This window comes from Artemia franciscana, chromosome 4 (assembly GCF_032884065.1).
Source record: "Artemia franciscana chromosome 4, ASM3288406v1, whole genome shotgun sequence".
Taxonomy (NCBI): domain Eukaryota; kingdom Metazoa; phylum Arthropoda; class Branchiopoda; order Anostraca; family Artemiidae; genus Artemia; species Artemia franciscana.
Window position 1 is genome coordinate 18,400,783 of NC_088866.1, and position 19,849 is coordinate 18,420,631.

A 19,849-nucleotide genomic window follows, 5' to 3' on the forward strand; every position below is an offset into this window, starting at 1 on the left:
TGTTTTTTCTCATTCTTAAAATAAAAAAAGCTTTTCCAACCAATGGTAGCACAGTAGTGCAGCATCGTGGTACCCCCTCTCTTGGTAACCCCCAAAGATATAGGACCAAAATTTTGTAACAGCAATTTTTCTCAAAACAATCGAAAGGTTTTGCTCAAGACTAGGCTCTCTTAAGACTTGCTCGGGATATGAGTGTTCTAGATAAAGCGTTAGCAGAATCAATAAATTTTTGGAAGTTTTGGGGGTTCAGGGTAAGCTAAGGTTTTAAAATTAATGTTATGAAGACTAAGCCTTAGACTTGGAATAATTAAAAGTAAGGAGGTGGTATTGGGTAACAAACATATCAATTCAGTGAAACACTTAATTTACCTGGATAGTATACGTAGTAAAGATGGGATGTTGGATGCTCAAAAGATGAAAAAAGCAGTATAGCCAAGGTCCAGGGAGCTCACACTTGAAAATAATCCGGAAGAACAGGAAAATAAGTCTGCTAATCAAGGTTAGAATATTGGAAGCTACAGTACGCCAATGTTGGTCTTGTATGGTTCAGAAACGTGATTGCTTTCAAAGGCTGAGAAAGATCTATAAAACACTTTCGGGAGGAGCTGCTTAAAGACCCCAGAGGAGGAACAGGAGCCAGGAAATAAGGAAATAGGCCAGTATACTTTTGTCTCTGAACAATTGGAAAGTTAGGGTATGAGTTTTTCAATCGAGAGGAGCCTAATATACAATGAAATAATTTTGGGCTCACAGTCCTCTTAAAAAATTAAGGCCAAAAGCATTCTATCCTGATCGCCTTGAAACTTGTATCCATGAGTTTCTGGGCTAAGGGAACTGTGCAGAAGGAGAACAAATATTGGCCCCCCTCAAAATAGGCCCTACAAATAGTAAAAAAACTCTTTTCCCAGCTTCGTCTTATGGAAGGGTAGGCACACGAACTTGGGAAGGAGCTCATTGAACTAGACACTGAAGGCTCTAGTGCCCTTTTGAGATCTAAAAGTGGTTTTAGGGCAACCAGTCCCCCTTCTAAGTCTTCTTAGACGAGGAAGACCACGAAAGCGATGGACAGAGTATTTCGATATTGAAAACGTCAAGTTAGCCCAGTTATCACATACTGCACCTAATAGAACCATGTATCGAGCTTTTAAGCATGAGCCAGCAGGAGGAGTAGCCTCGAAAAAGTTCAGCGAGGATGGTCGGGACACAAGTCGGTAGTCGGTTAGCAGATTTTGTTTTGGATTCTCCGAAATGTTTTCGCATTATAAGTTCCAATGGTACCTATGTATAATCTATACACAGTTAAGTGATGAGGTAAATCAAAATATATAACGCGTTGCCAGTTTTCTAAAATGAATAATCTGAAATGTTTCGGTAACAGCTTTGGTATCAAGTTGAAACTTTCTATGAGTTTTCTGAAGGGGGCAAAGGTAAGTGACCCTTAGATTTTTTTTACGGTGTAGAAAAAGTTAATCCAAAAGGTACTAGATGTATCCAAATCCTCAAATAGCTGTCTCGTTTAGAAAATGGCATAGAGAATAAAGTTGAAAGTATATCGAGTAAAGAATGCAGGGAGGGTAGAAAAGGGAAACTTGAATTTCTGTTTTATAGGGCGTGGGCCCAGCAATTTTTGTGTCTGAGTTACAAAAATATTTGTACTATAAGCTGCTATAGAATTCATAATCTACGTAGATAAGCGGCAAGGTAAACGACTTGGTTTAGACAGGGGAAGAATATTTGAATGTTTGGACTCGAAACTTTGAGCTTAGAAATTTAATTTGTTCAGTAACTAAAGGGATTACAGTAGTTCTGTTACAGACTAAAATATCACCTGATCAAGTAAGCTTTCAGGTATAACAAGAATACTTTTATGCAATCCAATACTGCTTACTTTTTGAACTAGATGTATGAACTTATTACAGTTTTTTTTTTAGATGAATGAAATAAAAATCATTCCAAATCCCATCCGGAATCAAACAGTTTGTGGTAACGAACTGTAAGTAAAGAAAGACTCGGTGAAATAGTAGCCGATGCTCTAAATAATGGAATCTTGGTAACAATTCATTAAAAAGTCCGTGATAACGAGCTGTAAGTAAGAAGCAATACGGGTTAGTAGTAACCGAAACTTTAAAAAAATTTTATTTGACAATAATAGATACATGAAAAGAATCAAATTCATAAAACTCATCAAATTTAATGTTGCCCATCAAAAGTTAAGACCCTGAAAATTTGCCTGATTTTTGAAAAAGGAATGAGGCACCTCCAAAAGATCCAGTGATCTCAATGAAAATCACACCATCAGATTCAGCATATCAGAGAACCCTGTCATATATTTTTAAGGCTCCTATATACAAAATGTAGCTAAACCACTAAACAACCGTGTAACTGAACCCCAGGCAACTGAACCATTGTAACTGAGTAACCTTACAACTGAACCACCGTGTAGCTGAACCACTGTGCAACCGAACCACCGTGCAACTGAACCCCCGTGTAGCTTAACTAAATTTAATGCAAAATATATATGTGTAATGTATCGTATGTCATAATTATCTAAAAACGTTTTATGGCAAAACTTTATGGTGTTCACTGTTATTTTTTTAGATCCTATTTTTCATAGTATCCTACTACTTTTTTAAATTATGTTAGAAGATTTTCATCTGGTTTGTAATGGATAGGTATTCTATTAAAGCTGAATTTTTGTTGGGTGGATACAAAATTGTGCTCTCAATTTAGATAATCTAACTTTCTTGTGCATTTTCATTCTTTTTTTTTTGCACGTACGTCCCCAGGCAACTGAACCATTGTAATTGAGTAGCCTTACAACTGAACCACCGTGTAGCTGAACCACTGTGCAACTGAACCACCGTGCAACTGAACCCTCGTGTAGCTTAACTAAATTTAATGCAAAATATATATGTGTAATGTATCGTATGTCATAATTATGTAAAAACGTTTTATGACAAAAATTTATGGTGTTCACTGTTATTTTTTTAGATATTATTTTTCATAGTAGCCTAATACTTTTTAAAATATATTAGAAGATTTTCATCTGGTTAGTAATGGATAGGTACTCTATTAAAGCTGAATTTTTTGTAGGGTGGATGCAAAATTGTGCTCTCAATTCAGATAATCAAACTTTCTTGTGCATTTTCATTCTTTTTTTTTTTTGCACGTGCGTTTTTTGTGATGCTATATTTTCAAACAGTTCGTGGTAACGAACTGTAGTAAGGAGCGACCCGACTCAATAGTAACTGAAACTCTGAAAACTGGAATATTGATACCAATAATTACATCAAAAGAACTGCATTTTAATGCTGATTTTAAATATATAAGTTTCATCGAATTAAGTTTTACCCATAAAAATTTACGAGCCTGAGAAAATTTGCCTTATTTTAGAAAGTAGGGGGGAAACGCCCCTTAAAAGTAATAAAACCCCTTAAAAGATCACGGATGCGTGTTTGTTTTTTTTCCAGGGGTTATCGTATCGACCCAGAGGCCCTAGAATGTCGCGAGAGGACTCATTCTGACAGAAACTAAAAGTTCTAGCGCCCTTTTTAAGCGATCAAAAAATTGGAGGACACCTATGCCCCTCCCACGCTCATTTTTCCCGAAGACACCAGACCCAAATTCCGAGATAGCCATTTAATTCAGAATAGTCGAAAAAATTAATAAGTATGTCTTTGGGGACGACTTACCTCCACAGTCCCCGGGGGAGGGGCTGCAAGTTACCAACTTTGACCAGTGTTTACATATAGTAATGGTTATTGGGAAGTGTAGAGACGTTTTCAGAGAAATTATTTTGGTTGGAGGGAGTGGTTGAGGGGAGGGGGTTATGTGGGGGAACTTTCCATGGAGGAATTTGTCATAGGGAAAGAGAATTTCCATGAAGAGGGCGCAGGATTTTCTAGCATTATAAAGAAACATAAATATGAAAGTTTTTTCAACTGAAAGTAAGGAGCAGCATTAAAACTTAAATCGAACAAAAATTATTCCGCATATGAGGTTCTCACCTCCTCCTAATACCTCACTCCTTACGCTAAGGTTTTTTTTTAGTAATTTCAACTATTTATTCTACTGCCCTTGTGTTTCAGGGGTCATTCTTAAGGAATTGGGACAAAATTTAAGCTTTACTGTAAACAGCGAGGTATTGACGAGGGGGCGAAACCCTCATATACGTAGTAAAATCATGCGAATATAGAATTTCGTTACGCAAGTTAATTCGTAAGTTACGCATATTTTTACAAATGAAAACTTCAGTAAAAAATTAAAGGTTCTAGTTTGCTTCTTAAGTAACCCAAAAATTGGAGGGTAACTAGGCCTCCTCCCCCGCTCTTTTTTTCTCAAATCATCTTATCAAAACTATGAGAAAGCCATATAGCCAAAACAGTAAATCAATATGAAAATTTCGTTTTAATTATCCATGTGCGGAGAGCCCAAATCGAAACATGCATTAATTCAAAAACGTTCAGAAATTAAATAAAAAAAAAACAATTTTTTTAACTGAAAGTAAGGACCGGCATTAAAACTTAAAACGAACAAAAATTACTCCGTATATGAAAGGGGCTATTCCCTCCTCAACGCCCCACTTTTTACGCTGAAGTTTTTCACTGTTTTAAAAAGTAGATTTGAGAGAAAGAAACAAAGTTTAATACAAAGAGCAGGGCGTTGAGGAGGGAACAGTCCTTTCATATAAGGAGTAATTTCTGTTCGTTTTAGTGTCGTAATTTAACGTCGGAGTAATTTAAGTTTTAACGTCACTCCTTACTTTCAGTTTAAAAAGCTTGTTTTTTTATTTAATTCTAACAAGGTTGAAAATGTAGAAATTCTAAATTGTTTTATCCAATGATATTGCCTCATATTTTTAGAATACTGAAAAACTGAGTTCACTGGTTCAATTGCACGGTGGTTCAGTTGCATGATGGTTCAGGCGCTCGGTGGTTCAGTGTCAGTGGTTCAGTTGCAAGGTGGTTCACTTGCCCAGAGGTTCAGTTACACGAGGGTTCACTTAAATGGGGTTGAGTTGCACGGAGGTTTTGTTGCACGAGGGTTAAATGAGGTTCATTTGCCTGGTGGCTCAGTTACACGAGGTTTCAGTTGCAAAAGGGTTAAGTTATAGGGGCTCTGTTGCACGGTGGTTCAGTTACTTGTGGCTCTTACACGGTGGTTCAGTGACACGCATACTCATGGATGCATGTTTTTTTTTCCAGGGGTGATCGCATCCAATCAATGATTATAGAAGATCGAAAGAGGGCTTATTTCATCGAAAATAAAAATTTCTCGTGCCCTTTTTAAGTGACCAGAAATATTGGATGGCAGCTATCCCCCTTTTCTTACCAGTGATCCATCAAAATTCTGAGATAGTCATTTTGTTAAGCATAGGCGAAAGATCTAATAACTATGTCTTTGAAGATGACTTGACCCCCTGCAGCCCTTGGGGGAAGGTCTGAAAGCTATGAGCCTCGTCCATTGCTTAAACATAGAATTAGCTATTGCGAAGTACAGATATTTTCTTTTGGGGGGATTTTCTGGTGGGGGGTGTGTAAGAAGTTGCCATACGTTCATAACTTTGGGCATATTGTTTGCTGGTAAGTATAGCAAGATAGTCGAATATGCTATAATTGGGACGGGTCCCGTTTCCCCTTGTCCACCTTTTCCAACTTGCACCGACTAGGAGACCTGTACTACAGTTTGAAGCATTAAGGAAATATATATGGTCATTTATAAGATTTATTTAGACAAAAGTATATATTCATTTGGGCATTATATAAAAATATTTTCACAAAAAAATGGTATGCAATGAGAGAAAATCAATATCTAATGGGCATTGTCTTTTGAGGACCTTGAGCTTGTGCTGACGCCGGTTGTATCACTGGTGCTTGCATTGGCATCATAGCGGGTGCAGCCGGTGCAGATGCACCATAGGATCCATACATCATTGGCGCCTGTGGGGCACTTTGCTGGTATGTCATATGTGTTTGAGGTGAATTTTGTTGGAATGTGCCGTAAGCTGCTGCCTTTTCCATCTCACCTGCTTTGGTACGATAAGCATCCATCTCTTGTTGAGTGATTGAGACCTTGAATAATAATAAATAAAACTTAATTTGATTTGCAACGAGTAAAAATAAAAACCCACAAAATTTAAAACTTAGGCTTGAGAAACGCGATTAGGTTGAGAAACACTAACACATTGCATTAAAGACGATGATGGTGCTTAACTGAGCAACCTACGATACAAAAGCGTCGGTTCTAAAGATATGAGAATAGAAAGAAGTAAATTTCACAGAGGAGCAGTTAAGGGGCAATTTTATTAGTAATGCCTAGTGGCCAATATAATCACTGCAACGAAGCGGTTGATTTGCTCAGCCTCCAAAAGTAGGGTTTAGTCGGATGAAGCTCTCTTTCAGCTTGGGTGTGAAACTGGAAAGAGCTAACAAAACCTATGTCTGAAACCTTTTGGGAATTAGCAAAAAATGAAAACGGTAGCATTTCTTCTTATATAAACAGGGTTAACGATAAACCATTTATATATTCACCCTGCATTAAAAGCCTTGGTGATCATTTTTTTTTATGGCAATTGGTATTTACCAAGTGACATATGGCGATCGCAAATTCTGTAGGTCTGTCGGTCGGTCGGTCCCGGTATTACTAGTTTAGGCACTTCCAGATAAGCTAGGACGATGCAATTTGGCAGGTGTATCAGAGACCAGACCAGATTAAATTAGAAATAGTCTTTTCCCCGATTTGACCATCTGGAGGGGGGTAGGGAGAGTGGAACATTTAATTTCGAAAAATTAGAAAAAATGAGGTATTTTTGACTTACGAACAAGTGATCAGATCTTAATGAAATTTGACATTTAGAAGGACATTGTGTCTCAGAGCTCTTATTTTAAATCCCAACCAGATCTGGTGACATTGGGGGGAGTTGGAGGGGGAAACCTAAAATATTGGAAAACCCTTAGAGTGGAGGGAAAGGGATGAAACTTGGTGAAACAATAAGCAAAAATCCTAGATACGTGATTGACATAATCGGAACGGATCCGCTCTCTTTGGGGAAATTGGAGGGGAGGGTTAATTCCGAAAAAATTAGAAAAAATGAGGTATTTTTAACTTACGAAGGGGTGATCAGATCTTAATGAAATTTCATATTTAGAAGGACCTCGTAACTTAGATCTTTTGTTTTAAATCCCGACCGGATCCAGTGTCATTGAGGGGAGTTGGGGGGGACAAGAAATCTTGGAAAACGCTTAGAGTAGAGAGATCAGGATGAAACTTGGTGGGAAGAATAAGCTAAAGTCCAAGATACGTGACTGACATAACCGGACCGGATCCGCTCTCTTTCGGATAGTTGGGGGGGGGGGGTGATTCGGGAAAATTAGAAAAAATGAGGTATTTGTAACTTATGAACGGGTGATCCGATCTTAAAGAAATTTGACATTTGGAAGGATCTTGTGCTTCAGAGCTCTCATTTCAAATCCGGACCAGATCTGATATCATTGGGGGAAGTTGGAGGGGGAAACCGGAAATCTTGGAAAACGTGAAAATTGAGGTATCTGTATCTATTTTACGAGTGGGTAATCGGATCTTAATGAAACTTGATATATAGAAAGATCTTATGTCTCAGGTTCTCTATTTTCAATTCAAATTGGATCCAGGGACATAGGGGTCTGGAAGGGGAAAATAGAAATCTTGGAAACTGGAAATCTTGGAAAACAATTAGAATGGAGGGATCGCGTGTCGGAGATCTCCACAATTTACTTGATAACAGTCATTTCTCCGATTTGACCATCTAGGGGGCTTGAGGGAAAGGAAAAAATTGAAAAAAAATGAGGTATTTTAACTTACGAATGGGTGATCAGATCTTAATGAAATGTGATACTTAGAAGGACTTTGTGTTTCAGAGCTCTTATTTTACATCCCGACCGTGGGGAGCTGGGGGGGGACGGTAAATCTTGGAAAACGCTTAGAGTGGAGAGATCGGGATGAAACTTGGTGGGAAGAATAACCACAACTCCTAGATACGTGATTGACATAACAGGACTGAATCCACTCTCTTTGGGAGAGTTGGGGGGGGGGAGTGTTAATTCGAAAAAATTTAAAGAATTGAGGTATTTTTAACTTAATAATGGGTGACCGGATCTTAATGAAATTTGATGTTTAGAAAGAACTCATGTCTCAGAGCTCTTATTGAAAATACCGGCTAGATCTGACGACATTGGGAGGGGGGGGTGATTTGGAGGGGGAGACTGGAAATCTTGGAAAATGCTTAAGAGTGGAGAGATCGGGGTGAAACTTGGCGGGTAGAATAAGCAAATGTCATAGATACGTGATTGACGTAACCGGACTGGATCCACTCTCTTTGGAGGAGTTAGGGGGGAGTTCCAGTGCTTTGGCGAGTTCGGTGCTTCTGGACATGCTAGGACGAGGCGTGCCATATAACGGTACAAACAGACTTGTTAAAGTCGTTTTCCTCGATTCGAACATCTGGGGGACTGGAGGGAAAGGAAAAATTAGAAAAAATTTGGCATTTTTAACTTACAAGTGGGTGATCGGATCTTAATGAATTTTGATATTTAAAAGGACCCCGTGTCTCAGAGCTCTTATTTTAAATCCCAACCGACATTAGGCTTTGATTTTCCTTTTAAATCAATCTATTGATTCTTAGAATTTTGCTCTTGGCAATTGGCGCTTTGGCCCATATGAGCTCTTGGCTCTCGGCTCTTCCGACCTCGTCACAAGTGACATATGAGCTCTTAGCTCTTGTTTTGTATGTATACAATTGAAGTTATACAATAGGATATATTAAAAAAAGAATCCTCTAAACCAGGTTAAACCAATACTAATAAATTTGAATCTGACTTAAATTGTGTTTGAATTTGTATTTTCGGTGTACGCTCAGCCGGATGAAAATACCTATTTTGCTGAATAAGTGGTTTTTTTAACGAGGATGGGAGATAACCCCACCAGCCAAGTAAAAAAGAACCCAAAGTAGCCCTCAACGTGCAAAAGAAAAGAAACCTATAGGACTAGATCAACACGCAGAAAAAAAGGCCTAAGACCTTAGGAAATAATTAGAAAGGAGGCCAAATAAAAAGCAAAGTTGTGTGAATGTGATATAAAGGGGAAATGTTTCAAGTGTTGTGGCTTCAAATTTTTAACAGTGGAATGAGTCCTTAGGAGTACTTTTAACAGTTCAAGAATAAGTAATGATGCGTATAAATGCAATAATATAAATGCAACCAAAATTTTTTCGCAGTGTTTGGGCATTTTTCTTTTCCGTTTTCCAGCATCACAGCCGTAGCAGCTTAGTTAAAATTTAAGCATTTCGTGATAATTAAGATTCTTTTTTTATATAAATTTACAAAAAAAATCACTTAAACCAACCATTACGACTACTAGAAGGCCAAATTTCTTTGGCACACTGCATCAATTAATTAAATCGCATCATAACACACAAATAACAAGAGCTAAGAGCTCATATGACACTTGTGACGAGGCAAGAAGAGCTAAGAGCCAAGAGCTCATATGGTATGAGCTCTAACAAAATTCTAAGAATCAATAGATTGATTTAAAAGGAAAATTGGAGGCTTAATGCCGGTCAGGATTTAAAATAAGAGCTCCTGAGTCACGATGTCCTTCTAAATATCAAAATTCATTAAAATCCGATCACCCACTCGTAAGTTATAAATACCTAATTTTTTCTAGTTTTTCCTCTCCCTTTAGCCCCCCAGATGGTCGAATCTGGGAAAACGACTTTATCAAGTCAATTTTTGCAGCTCCTTGACACGCCTACTAATTTTCATCGTCCTAGCACGTCCAGAAGCACAACTCGCCAAATCACTGAACCCCTCCCCCAAGATCCCCCGTAGAGAGTGAATCCGGTACGGTTACGTCAATCACGTATCAAGGACATTTGCTTATTCTATCCACCAAGCGTCATCCCGATTCCTCCACTCCAAGTGTCTTCCAAGATTTCCCCCTCCAACTCCCCCCAATGTCACCAGATCCGGTCGGGATTTAAAATAAGAGCTGAGACACGATATCCTTCTAAATATCAAATTTCATTGAGATCCGATCACCCGTTCGTAAGTTAACAATACCTCATTTTTTCAGAATTAAACCCCCCCCCCAACTAACCCAAAGAGAGCGGATCCGTCCGGTTACGTCAATCATGTATCTAGGACTTGTGATTATTTTTCCCACCAAGTTTCATCCCGATCCCTCCACACTAAGTGTTTTCCAAGATTTTAGGTTTCCCCTCCCATCTCCCCCCCCCAATGTCACCAGATCCGGTTAGGATTTAAAATAACAGCTCTGAGACACGAAATCCTTCCAAACATCAAATTTCATTAACGTCTGATCAACCGTTCGTAAGTTAAAAATACTTCATTTTTTCTATTTTTTTTCCGAATTAGTGGGCCCCCCACTCCCCCCCCCCAGATGGTCAAGTCGGGAAAACGACTATTTCTAATTTAATCTGGTCCGGTCGCTGATACGCCTGCCAAATTTCATCGTCCTAGCTTACCTTTAAGTGCCTAAAGTAAAAAAACCGGGACCGAGAGACAGACCGACAGAATTTGCGATTGCTATATGTCACTTGGTTAATACCAAGTGCCATAAAAACAAAGAAAAAAATAAACCTGGACTTTCACGAGGAACCAATTCTAACAATCGACTAAGGAGACACTTTTCGACCTGCAATTTAAAGAAGAAACAGAACCAGACATTTCCAATTTTTATGCATTTTTCTATTGTTAATCCCCCTCCTGAATGTGGCATTATCTCTAGAAAACTTTTCTAACATAACAAACGTTTGAGAAGGTAGATCAGTGCATTATTTCAGTGTTTGGATAGGTAGATGCAGTGTTTTATTTCTCATTAAATTTGTCAGTACCTGCACTTGTTCAGGAGCATCAGGAAGGTTCATTGTGTAGGTAGATGCAGTGTTTGTTTTCATAATCGGTGCTTGAGCTTCACTAATTTCTGGTCGGTATCCTTTCTCATCTGCGACGTATTTTACTGTCATCAGCTTTCCATCTGGTGCGGTGTAAGCAAATGATCCGGTAATGACGCCGTTCTTCTGTTCCTCAACTCTCTGGTGGAGACTTCCTGACATTTCATCGTTAATGTTGTAGTTGAACTGGTAATCACGCTGGAATTTGAAACTTTTTATAAAATTACACCCGCTTGAAGGCTATGAGCATTAATTTGAAATGTTTTTTTTTTTTTGCTTATAAAAAAAATATTCTACCAAGATTGTGCTAGGAATTTTGACAGCGATTGGAAATTTAAACACTTTTTTGTTGCTCAAAACCGTATCCAGGGGGTGGGGTAGAAGGTTTGACGCCTCCCCCCTGAAATGTTTGTCTGACTTGCAAAAATGGAACAAAAATGAACAAACAAATTTGTAATGTTTTTAAAGGTTTTTTACCCCCTCCCCTAATATATACCTCCCCCCAAATAAAATCGTGGATACGGCCTTGCTTACCCTTAATGTTAAACCTTTCAAGTATGAGGTTCAGACCCGACATATTTTTTAAACTGTTTGCAGAAACGCTTACTTTAGAAGCCCAAGTTCATATAACGTTATTAGCATACCTGATGTTAGTTTTGCCTAACAAAATTTCTAATTTAAGCGCTCGTTTTTTTATGGATCAAGATATTGGTGAAAACACGCTCGTTTCCCAGTAAAAAAAAAGCCAGCTAATGGCTCCTACATGCTCAAACTTCCGTTTTACATGATCATCTATTATAGAACCTCTTCTAATGAATTTTCTTTCAGATAATCTCACAAAAAAAAAGGGATTTTGAACTTTTGGTGCCACCTTGGAAGGGCTTTGTAGAGGCTCTGCAAACCTTAGCAGGGTATTCCTTAAAAGGGAAGGGCAGATGCGCTTGGATAATTAGTCAAAAAAGAGGCCCTAAATAAACATACTGTAGTACCAATCAGTACCACCAAAAAAGTTAGTAGCCTACCACTGAAAAAAGGTAAAATAAAAGATACCATGGTTAAAGACATTATATTAAATTAAAAATTTATTACTAAACTATAGTACTAAAGACCTAATTAAACGCATGATTTATTAGTAGTACTGAGTACCCCCAAAAAAGGTAGTACCAATGAGAGAAGAAAAAAATATACCCCGATTTTAATGCGGGACAGTACAACTAAGTAGCCTATCACTAAAATTTTGATACCACTGAGAAACGACTAAAAAGGGACCTTAATTAAATACAGAGACCATGAAAATTAAAAACATGGTAGCATTTTACGCAATTTCTTGCTAGCTTATGATAAAATTTAAAGTCTTTTGCAAATTGATGTACACCTAATATAAAATGATGACTTACTGGGGGTGGTTGAGCAACAGGGAGTTGCTCCATTATGGCTGCTGTATCCTTCATGGCAGTCATAGTGGCTGCCATTGGGCCTGGACCGCCGTATGAGGGTGCTGGTGCATACGCACTTTGTCCTGCTGCTGGTGCATACCCATAATTGGAGGGTGCGGCATACGAGCACGCCAAAGTTGCGTATACGACGGCCTGAAAAATTTCTGGGCTAAGTAGAGAAACCATTAAAATGTGAATTAAGGAGGTGTTGAGAAGAGTCAATTTATAAAATTTCCGATGATCTAAAAGACGCAGCCAGACGGTATAATAGTAAAATATCACCTTGGTTGTTCAAAATTTAAATACATTTCCTGCCTGTTTGAATTGGTTTCCATTTTTTTTTAAACCAGTTTCAGCTTTCTGTTTGGAACCAAATTAAATTTTCTGACCGGAACCAGTTTGAACACAGTGACAGCTCTCTCGTTTGAAGTTTGGCGAAGGTCTACGATAGTGTCGATCTTATCTGCTTTTTTATTGTCTTTTCATGTGTGTGACGATTCACTCCCAGCCCCCCTCTAATGGTCTCGCACCCATTGGCTATAAAAAACCTAACCAAAAGATGATGGAATTCTTACTTTATAATATGCAGCAAATACCAACCATGTTTTCTTGTCCCCCCCCATTTTTATTTGTTTTTGTGTCAGTTTTGATCAATTATTATTCTAACTTTATTTTACACAGTCAAGGGCTATGTGAGACCATAAGAGGAGGGGGGGGGGCTAGAGATGAATTGTCAAAAGATTACAAACAATACGTTGAACTATTTATGGCTCAGGTCAATATCTGGTTAATTTTCTGATTAACTAACTAATGAGAATGCATATCTTTAAAGTCTAAGTTTTATCCTCTTCCAAATATAGCATTCATCTGCCTAGAAAATGAGCTTTACCGACATCCCCATCCCCATAATTTACAAATATATATCCTGAGCTGTAAATATGCACCGAATTCTCCGTAAGTAACTTTTTTCATCAAATTAATTTAACAGTTTGTCAAAATAACGGAAAATTCATTTCATATATACAATCCACGATGTATATTTGTACATTGGGAGTAGGGAAGGGATATTAAGTTCATTTCTAACGCAAATTAATATTATTGCCTATTTGGATTCAGGATGAAATTCTGATTCTAAAGATGTGAATTTTTTAGCTGTCACTAGTTTGTTAATCGGAAAATTTATACAAAATTCAGTTAAGACGATTTTACCAAGGGTAAATGGAATCAAGGGAGTCAAATCGGTAAAAATGGAAGGGAAAGCAAGTATACTGAGCAGTTTCTATTCTTCCGACAAACTCAATACAACATCAATGAGCCAGAAGAATACATTGGCAATTACCCATCCTTTATCCCAGCACAGATCCATGGAGGAGGGGATAGAACAACATCCTTCAAAAAGAACAAAAACGTTTCTCAAATCACTTTTTCAAAGAATGTTCCCCATACTATGAATTTTATTATGGACAGTGGCGTCAATTCACGAAAATTTAGGGGGAGGGGGAAAATTCGTGATAAAATTCTAGTTAATTGACTTCTTGCTATCTCGGAAAGGATTAAGGTTAGGAAAATGAAACTTTCAGGAATGAATCTACAGACTAAAGTATGTCCCGGGAAGGTATTTTAAAGCACCCACCTCTACTCCTTCTCCCTCTAGAGGGCCCTGAAATTTGCCTACATGACAGGACTACATGACAATTACTAGTTGCTTTTTCTCTGCCTTTAGTTCTGAAAATTCAATTCCTGTTACTTGAGTAGAATTTTGAGCCATATCTTCTTTTTTTTTAACTTAGGAAATGTATTTGCATATCTTTAAAACCTTATAAAATGGAATTGAGCAAAGTTATGAAGCTGAAAACAATTTTGTTGTACTTCAATTAAGCAGAAGATCTATTTTGCAAGGTTTCACTTTTATAACACACATATTTTCAAAGGTCATCAAAGGTCAGGGCCCTCTAGACGGAGAAGGAGTGGAGGTAGTTGCTTCAAAATACCTTCCCGGGACATACTTTAGTCTGTAGATTCATTCCTGAAAGTTTCATTTTCCTAACCTAAACCCTTACTGAGATAGCAAGAAGTCGATTAACTAGAATTTTACCAAATTCGTTTCAGAATCTGGTGGAGGAGGGGTAATTTAGCCATGTTTAATACCAAAAGAAGCATTGGTACTTCCTTTTTAGCCAGTACATACTCAATAATATGGATCGGAAGATCCGACAAAAACCAGTTTATAGCTGTCTGTATCCGGAGACAATTAGCTTAGGCTCAGTTGGTCACCATATATTTGGTCATAACAAGAAGTACAGAAGCATTTTTAATCAAAATACCTAAAAAGGTATTTTTCAAAATCTAACGGGAAGGGGGCAAAAAAACTAGGGGGAATAGGCCTCCCTCACTAGTTATGGATCCAGCAGTAAGTTAAAAATTCGAACCCCTTCCCTATTTCTAATATCCCTGGAAATTCTGAATAATTAAAATGATGTGTACTTACAAGAAGGAATGCCATTATGCTAACTCTTTCCCAAATCTAGTTGAACTGATCCGACTTCAGATGTGTGTCAATTTTATACACAGTTTCTTGTTTGGTTTACGGTATATGCGTCAAATATTTTCATCTTTCAAAAGGGGTCTTTACCTAACGGTTTCTATTTATTGACGTAATTTGGGATTATTAAAATAGCGTGTCCTTCAAATTGACATTTTGGACGATCTTATATCCAAATCTTTATGACAAAGGAGGAGCTGTAGACAAAAATTATAACGAAAAAGTGTATTTGAATTAAAAAATAACATTCATAGGAATTAAATACCGATAAACAGCGGGTTTTTCCGTCAGCATTGTTGCAGATCTGAGAAACTGATCAATATAGAAATGAAATTAGGTTTTGATTTTGAAGTTTATTAGTTTATGTAGTTAATAGTTTATGCAGTTAAAAAAGGCTCTATTTTAGTTTTTTTGAATGTTCTAATAGTTCGGTGTAACAAAATGTTAATAAAATGCAACCTGTGGAAAAATTGACCATAACTCTAAGAATGTTGGTAGCATTTATATACATAAAAAGAATTAGTTTGTCATAGTGATTCCGAATCTCTATTAAATTTGTTACGTTTAAAGTTCATAATCGGAAACTGTTTGCATAAGAACATTAGTATCATTTTCGAAAACAGAGGACAATCCTCAATAGTGAGAAGTGATCTTTATCAAAATTATACTGTAAAATAAAAGAAGCTTCAAGTCCTATTTTTTCTAAATTTTTATGTCCCCTAGAAGAACGGTTATAGACAGTGTCAGATCCAGCTGGGAGGGCACCCCCTAACGTAGTGGCGGATTTAGGGATAATATCGTGTTGCCATATTAAATATCATATTTTTCGCAAAAGGGTGAACAGCTTTTCATTTTTTTATGGTGGGATGGTTTCTATAACTTATTGTTTTTGTATGAATATTTTTACATTGTTTAAATTTCAACAGATTTATAAGAACTTTAACCCTCAGCAGATCTTAGATTAAATTTACGACCATTTCCACAACCTACCTACGGCGTATAATCGTTGAGGTTCCCTTTAAATTGCTGGAATTTCTTTGTTTGCAAGTTATCGGAGTAAAATATTGTGCGCCCCCCGCTAAAAAAAAAAAAAATCCTGGATCGGCCCTTGGTTATAGATATATTTTGTCAATCGTGCCAATTTATTGGTCATGGAATATTGGAGAGGGTAAATTAAATAGCTGTCCTAGCCGAGGGATTAGTGCTCCAGACTTGAAATTTTTAGGTCAGGAGGTTCGAGTCCTGGTCTCAGTGGCTGGTGCCCCCCCCCCACCACGTTTAATTACCCCCGGAAAACACCCCATCAATTTTAACCCCCCGCCACGTGAATGATAAGGCTTTCTAAACTAAAGAATTTTGTTTGAGTTTTTTTTCATAGGGGAAGGAATTTCGCTACTTGTGTATCCTACACCATTCACTCAAGTGCACGCTGTGCAAAACTCGAGAACAAACTGGTTTCCTCGTTAGTTTCTTTCAGCTTAGCTTGAGACAAGACTAACACAAGTGACAGAATAGAAGGGAAGTATATAATTTGGGCTATATATTTGCACATAAGAGGGGGCGGGGGGTAAAGTATTTGTACAGTTCAAAGTCAGAAAATCATTCTTATTTCATACTGTGCAGAATAATTGTACCTAATACCTTTTGCATTCAGACCCGCTATACTTTAATCCCCCCCCTAATGTACAAATATATAGCCAAATTGTTTATAAAGAAGCAACATTAAAGTAAAAACGAACAGAAATTATAATGTATATGAAAATAATTTTCCCTTCCACAAGACCTTGCTCTGTACGCTAACGTTTGACTTTTTTCCTAACTCTTTAAGAACGATTCCTAACACGCAATGACCGCTTTATTAGAATAAAAAGCTTTGTTTTGAAATTCTGAAACGAACTTGAGCGTAAAGAGCGCGGTCTTGAGGAGGAGGCACTCCTTTCATATACGTAACAATTTCTGGTCGTGTTAAGTTTTGATGCTGCTCCTTACTTTCAGTTGAAAAAACTATATTTTCCCATCTATTTTTTCACATGTCTTTGTCTTGTCTCACTCTAAGCTGAAAGAAACTAACGAAGAAACCGGTTTGCTGTCAAGTTTTACACAACGTAAACTTGAGTGAGTAGCGCATAATACAAAAGTAGCAAGATTCCTTCCCCTATGAAAAAGAAAAGTCAAATGAAATTCTGAAATTTGGAAAGCCTTATTTATCACGGGAGGGGGAATTTACAGAGGGAATATTTTCCGGGAGGGTATTTTCCGTGGTTTATTTTCCGGGGGGTTTATTTTCCGCGGGGGAGGGTAAACTCCTAAAACCCTTGTTGTTACTGGTTATCTGAGTTAGGGTGGTGGCCAATACTGTGCAGGGTTGCCACCATGAACAGTTGCTAGAGTGCTACAATTGCTCGCATTTGTGTGCTATTCAACAATTTTCGGTACTATAGTCGAATTTTTTTTTTAACGGAGCGGAGCTGATCGGAGTGCTGAATGGGAAAATACACACCCCGAGTCTGTAGTTTTGCGTATTTTGATCATTTCCATACTACTACTACTACTAAAGGCTCACCACAGCATCAAGCCACATGAAACCATCACAACTACTTGCGCTCCTCCTCCATCCTAATATATTCAAAGCCTTTTTCTTTACACCCTCCAAGGTGGTTCCATTTCCCTTAAATCTTTCTTTACTACATCCTCCCACTCCAATGTCGGATGCCCTGTTTTCCGTTAGCCCTAGACGACTGGCTATAAAGGACAACCTTTGGCAATCTGTCATCCTTCATCCGAAGAACGTGTCCAAGCCATATCAAACTTTCTCTCATGATAGCCCCAGAAAACAGGATTGAACCACAATTTTCGCAGAACCTACTGTTTGAAATACGGTCAGTTATTTGGGCACCCAAAACAATCCTTAGGCAATTTCTCTGGAAAACACCTACCAAATCTTCCTCCGTTTTTGGAGCTCCCTTGCTTCAGAATTATATTTAACCACAGTCATCACTTCCAGTATTTTCATTTTGGTTCGCAGACTTATCTTCCCATTCTTCCAATTTTTTTCAAATGTGAAAGAACACCCCGAGCCTTGGCTATTCTACTTTATTCACTTTTCACCATAGCTTAGATACCAATACAGTTATGAAAACTCAATTTATTTTTGGGACACAATGCGCGGTAGCGATGTTAGCGGCTGGAGACAGGAAACTGGCAGTCTGAACATAAAAGTCGGAGCAATTGGGACTGACGTCGTGAATAGAATCGTAAAGCTGTGATTAATTGGAAACAATACTTATGCAACAAAGTAAAATTGCGTTCCCGCCTATGGTGTTGTAGTATGATCTATGCGTTGGAGCGCAAGCTTGGAGGAGGCGCCAAGTTCAGAGCTCTGTACCAAAAGATTCTCATGGGCAAGATAGGAGTTTTCATAACTGTATTGGTATCTAAGCTGTGCTGCTCCCACCGTCTTTACTAATAATACTGTCAAGGTAAATAAAGCTGTCCACTTGATTGATCTTTTCGTTACCCCACGCCACCTTTTCATCTTCACTTATTCCTAGCATTATCCAATGAGTCTTCTTAACATTAGTTTTCTAACCTATTCTTGCGCACGAACTTATAAGAATTCTATGAGCTCAATTATTTTGGTAAAGCTTTCATCTAGGACGCTTGAATCATCAGCATAATCTAAGTCCAAGAAAGTTTTTCTTCCACATTTGATTCCGAGTCCTCCCGCTGCATTTCCTTTAATACATCACTTTAATGTATTTGTCTGGTATCAACAGTCCGTGGTAACGAACTGTAGTAAGGAGCGACCCGGCTCAATAGTAACCAAAACTCTAAAAAATAAAATGTTAATACCAATATTGCATCAAAAGAATCGCATTTTAATGCTGATTTTAAATATATAAGTTTCATCAAAATCAGTCATACCTATCAAAAGTTACGAGCTTGAAAAAATTTGTCTCATTTTAGAAAATAGAAAGAAACACCCCCTAAAAGTCATACAATCTTAACGAAAATAATATCATCAAATTCAGCGTATCAGAGAACCTTATTGAAGAAGTTTAAAGCTCCTATCTATAAAAATGTGGAATTTTGCATTTTTTGCCAGAAGACAGATCACGGATGCGTGTTTATTTGTTGTTTTTTTTCCCAGGGGTGATCGTATCGAATGAGCGGTCCTAGAGTGTCGCAAAAGGGCTCATTCTAACGGAAATTAAATGTTTTAATGCCCTTTTAAGTGACCAAAAATTGGAGGGAACCTAGGCCCCCTCCCACCCTCATTTTTTCCCAAAAGTCATCGGATCAAAATTCTGAGATAGCCATTTTAGTCACCATAGTCGAAACACCTAATAACTATGTCTTTAGGGACGACTTAGTCCCCTGCAGTCCCCGTGGGAGGGGCTGCAAGTTACAAACTTTGACGTGTGTTTATATATAGTAATGGTTACTGGGAAGTGTACAGACGTTTTCAGGGGGATTTTTTTGGTTCAGGGGGAGAGTTGAGGAGGGGGTTACGTGGGAGGATATTTCCATGGAGAAACTTCTCTTGGGGGAAGAGCATTTCAATGAAGGGGGCGCAGGATTTTATAGCATTATTTGAAAAAACAAGGAAAAAAATTGAAAAGTTTTTTCTACTGAAAGTGAGGAGCAGCATTAAAACTTAAAACGAACAAAAATTATTACGCATATGAGGGGTTTACCTCCTCGTTATACCTCACTCTTTACGCTAATGTGTTATTAGTAATTTCAACTATTTATTCTACGGCCTTTGTGATTCAGAGGTCATTCTTAAGGAATTGGGACAAGATTTCAGCTTTAGTGTAAAGAGCAAGGTATCGAAGACGTTTGAGCCCCCTCATAAACGCAATAAAAACATACGAATATAGAAGTTCGTTACGTAAGTTAATTCGTAAGTTACGTATATTT

General features: G+C 37.8%; 1 protein-coding gene across 1 annotated transcript; it reads right to left on the reverse strand.

Annotated features, from left to right (window-relative positions):
• Positions 1–5,706: 5,706 nt before the first annotated feature.
• Positions 5,707–15,023, reverse strand: LOC136026089 (cuticle protein 2-like). Its single transcript, XM_065702295.1, has 4 exons — positions 14,873–15,023; positions 12,346–12,537; positions 10,889–11,146; positions 5,707–6,071 (listed from the first exon to the last, which is right to left on the reverse strand). The coding sequence occupies exons 1-4, from the start codon at positions 14,885–14,887 to the stop codon at positions 5,805–5,807; spliced, it is 732 nt and encodes a 243-aa protein (XP_065558367.1). The 5' UTR covers positions 14,888–15,023; the 3' UTR covers positions 5,707–5,804.
• Between the last annotated feature and the right edge of the window lie 4,826 nt (positions 15,024–19,849).

Coding starts and splice junctions, on each gene's coding strand:
- LOC136026089 (XM_065702295.1), bottom strand. Junction 11,147..12,345: donor CTGTTGCTCAACCACCCCCA/GTAAGTCATCAT, acceptor TTCAAATTCCAG/CGTGATTACCAGTTCAACTA. Junction 6,072..10,888: donor ATGCTCCTGAACAAGTGCAG/GTACTGACAAAT, acceptor TTATTATTCAAG/GTCTCAATCACTCAACAAGA.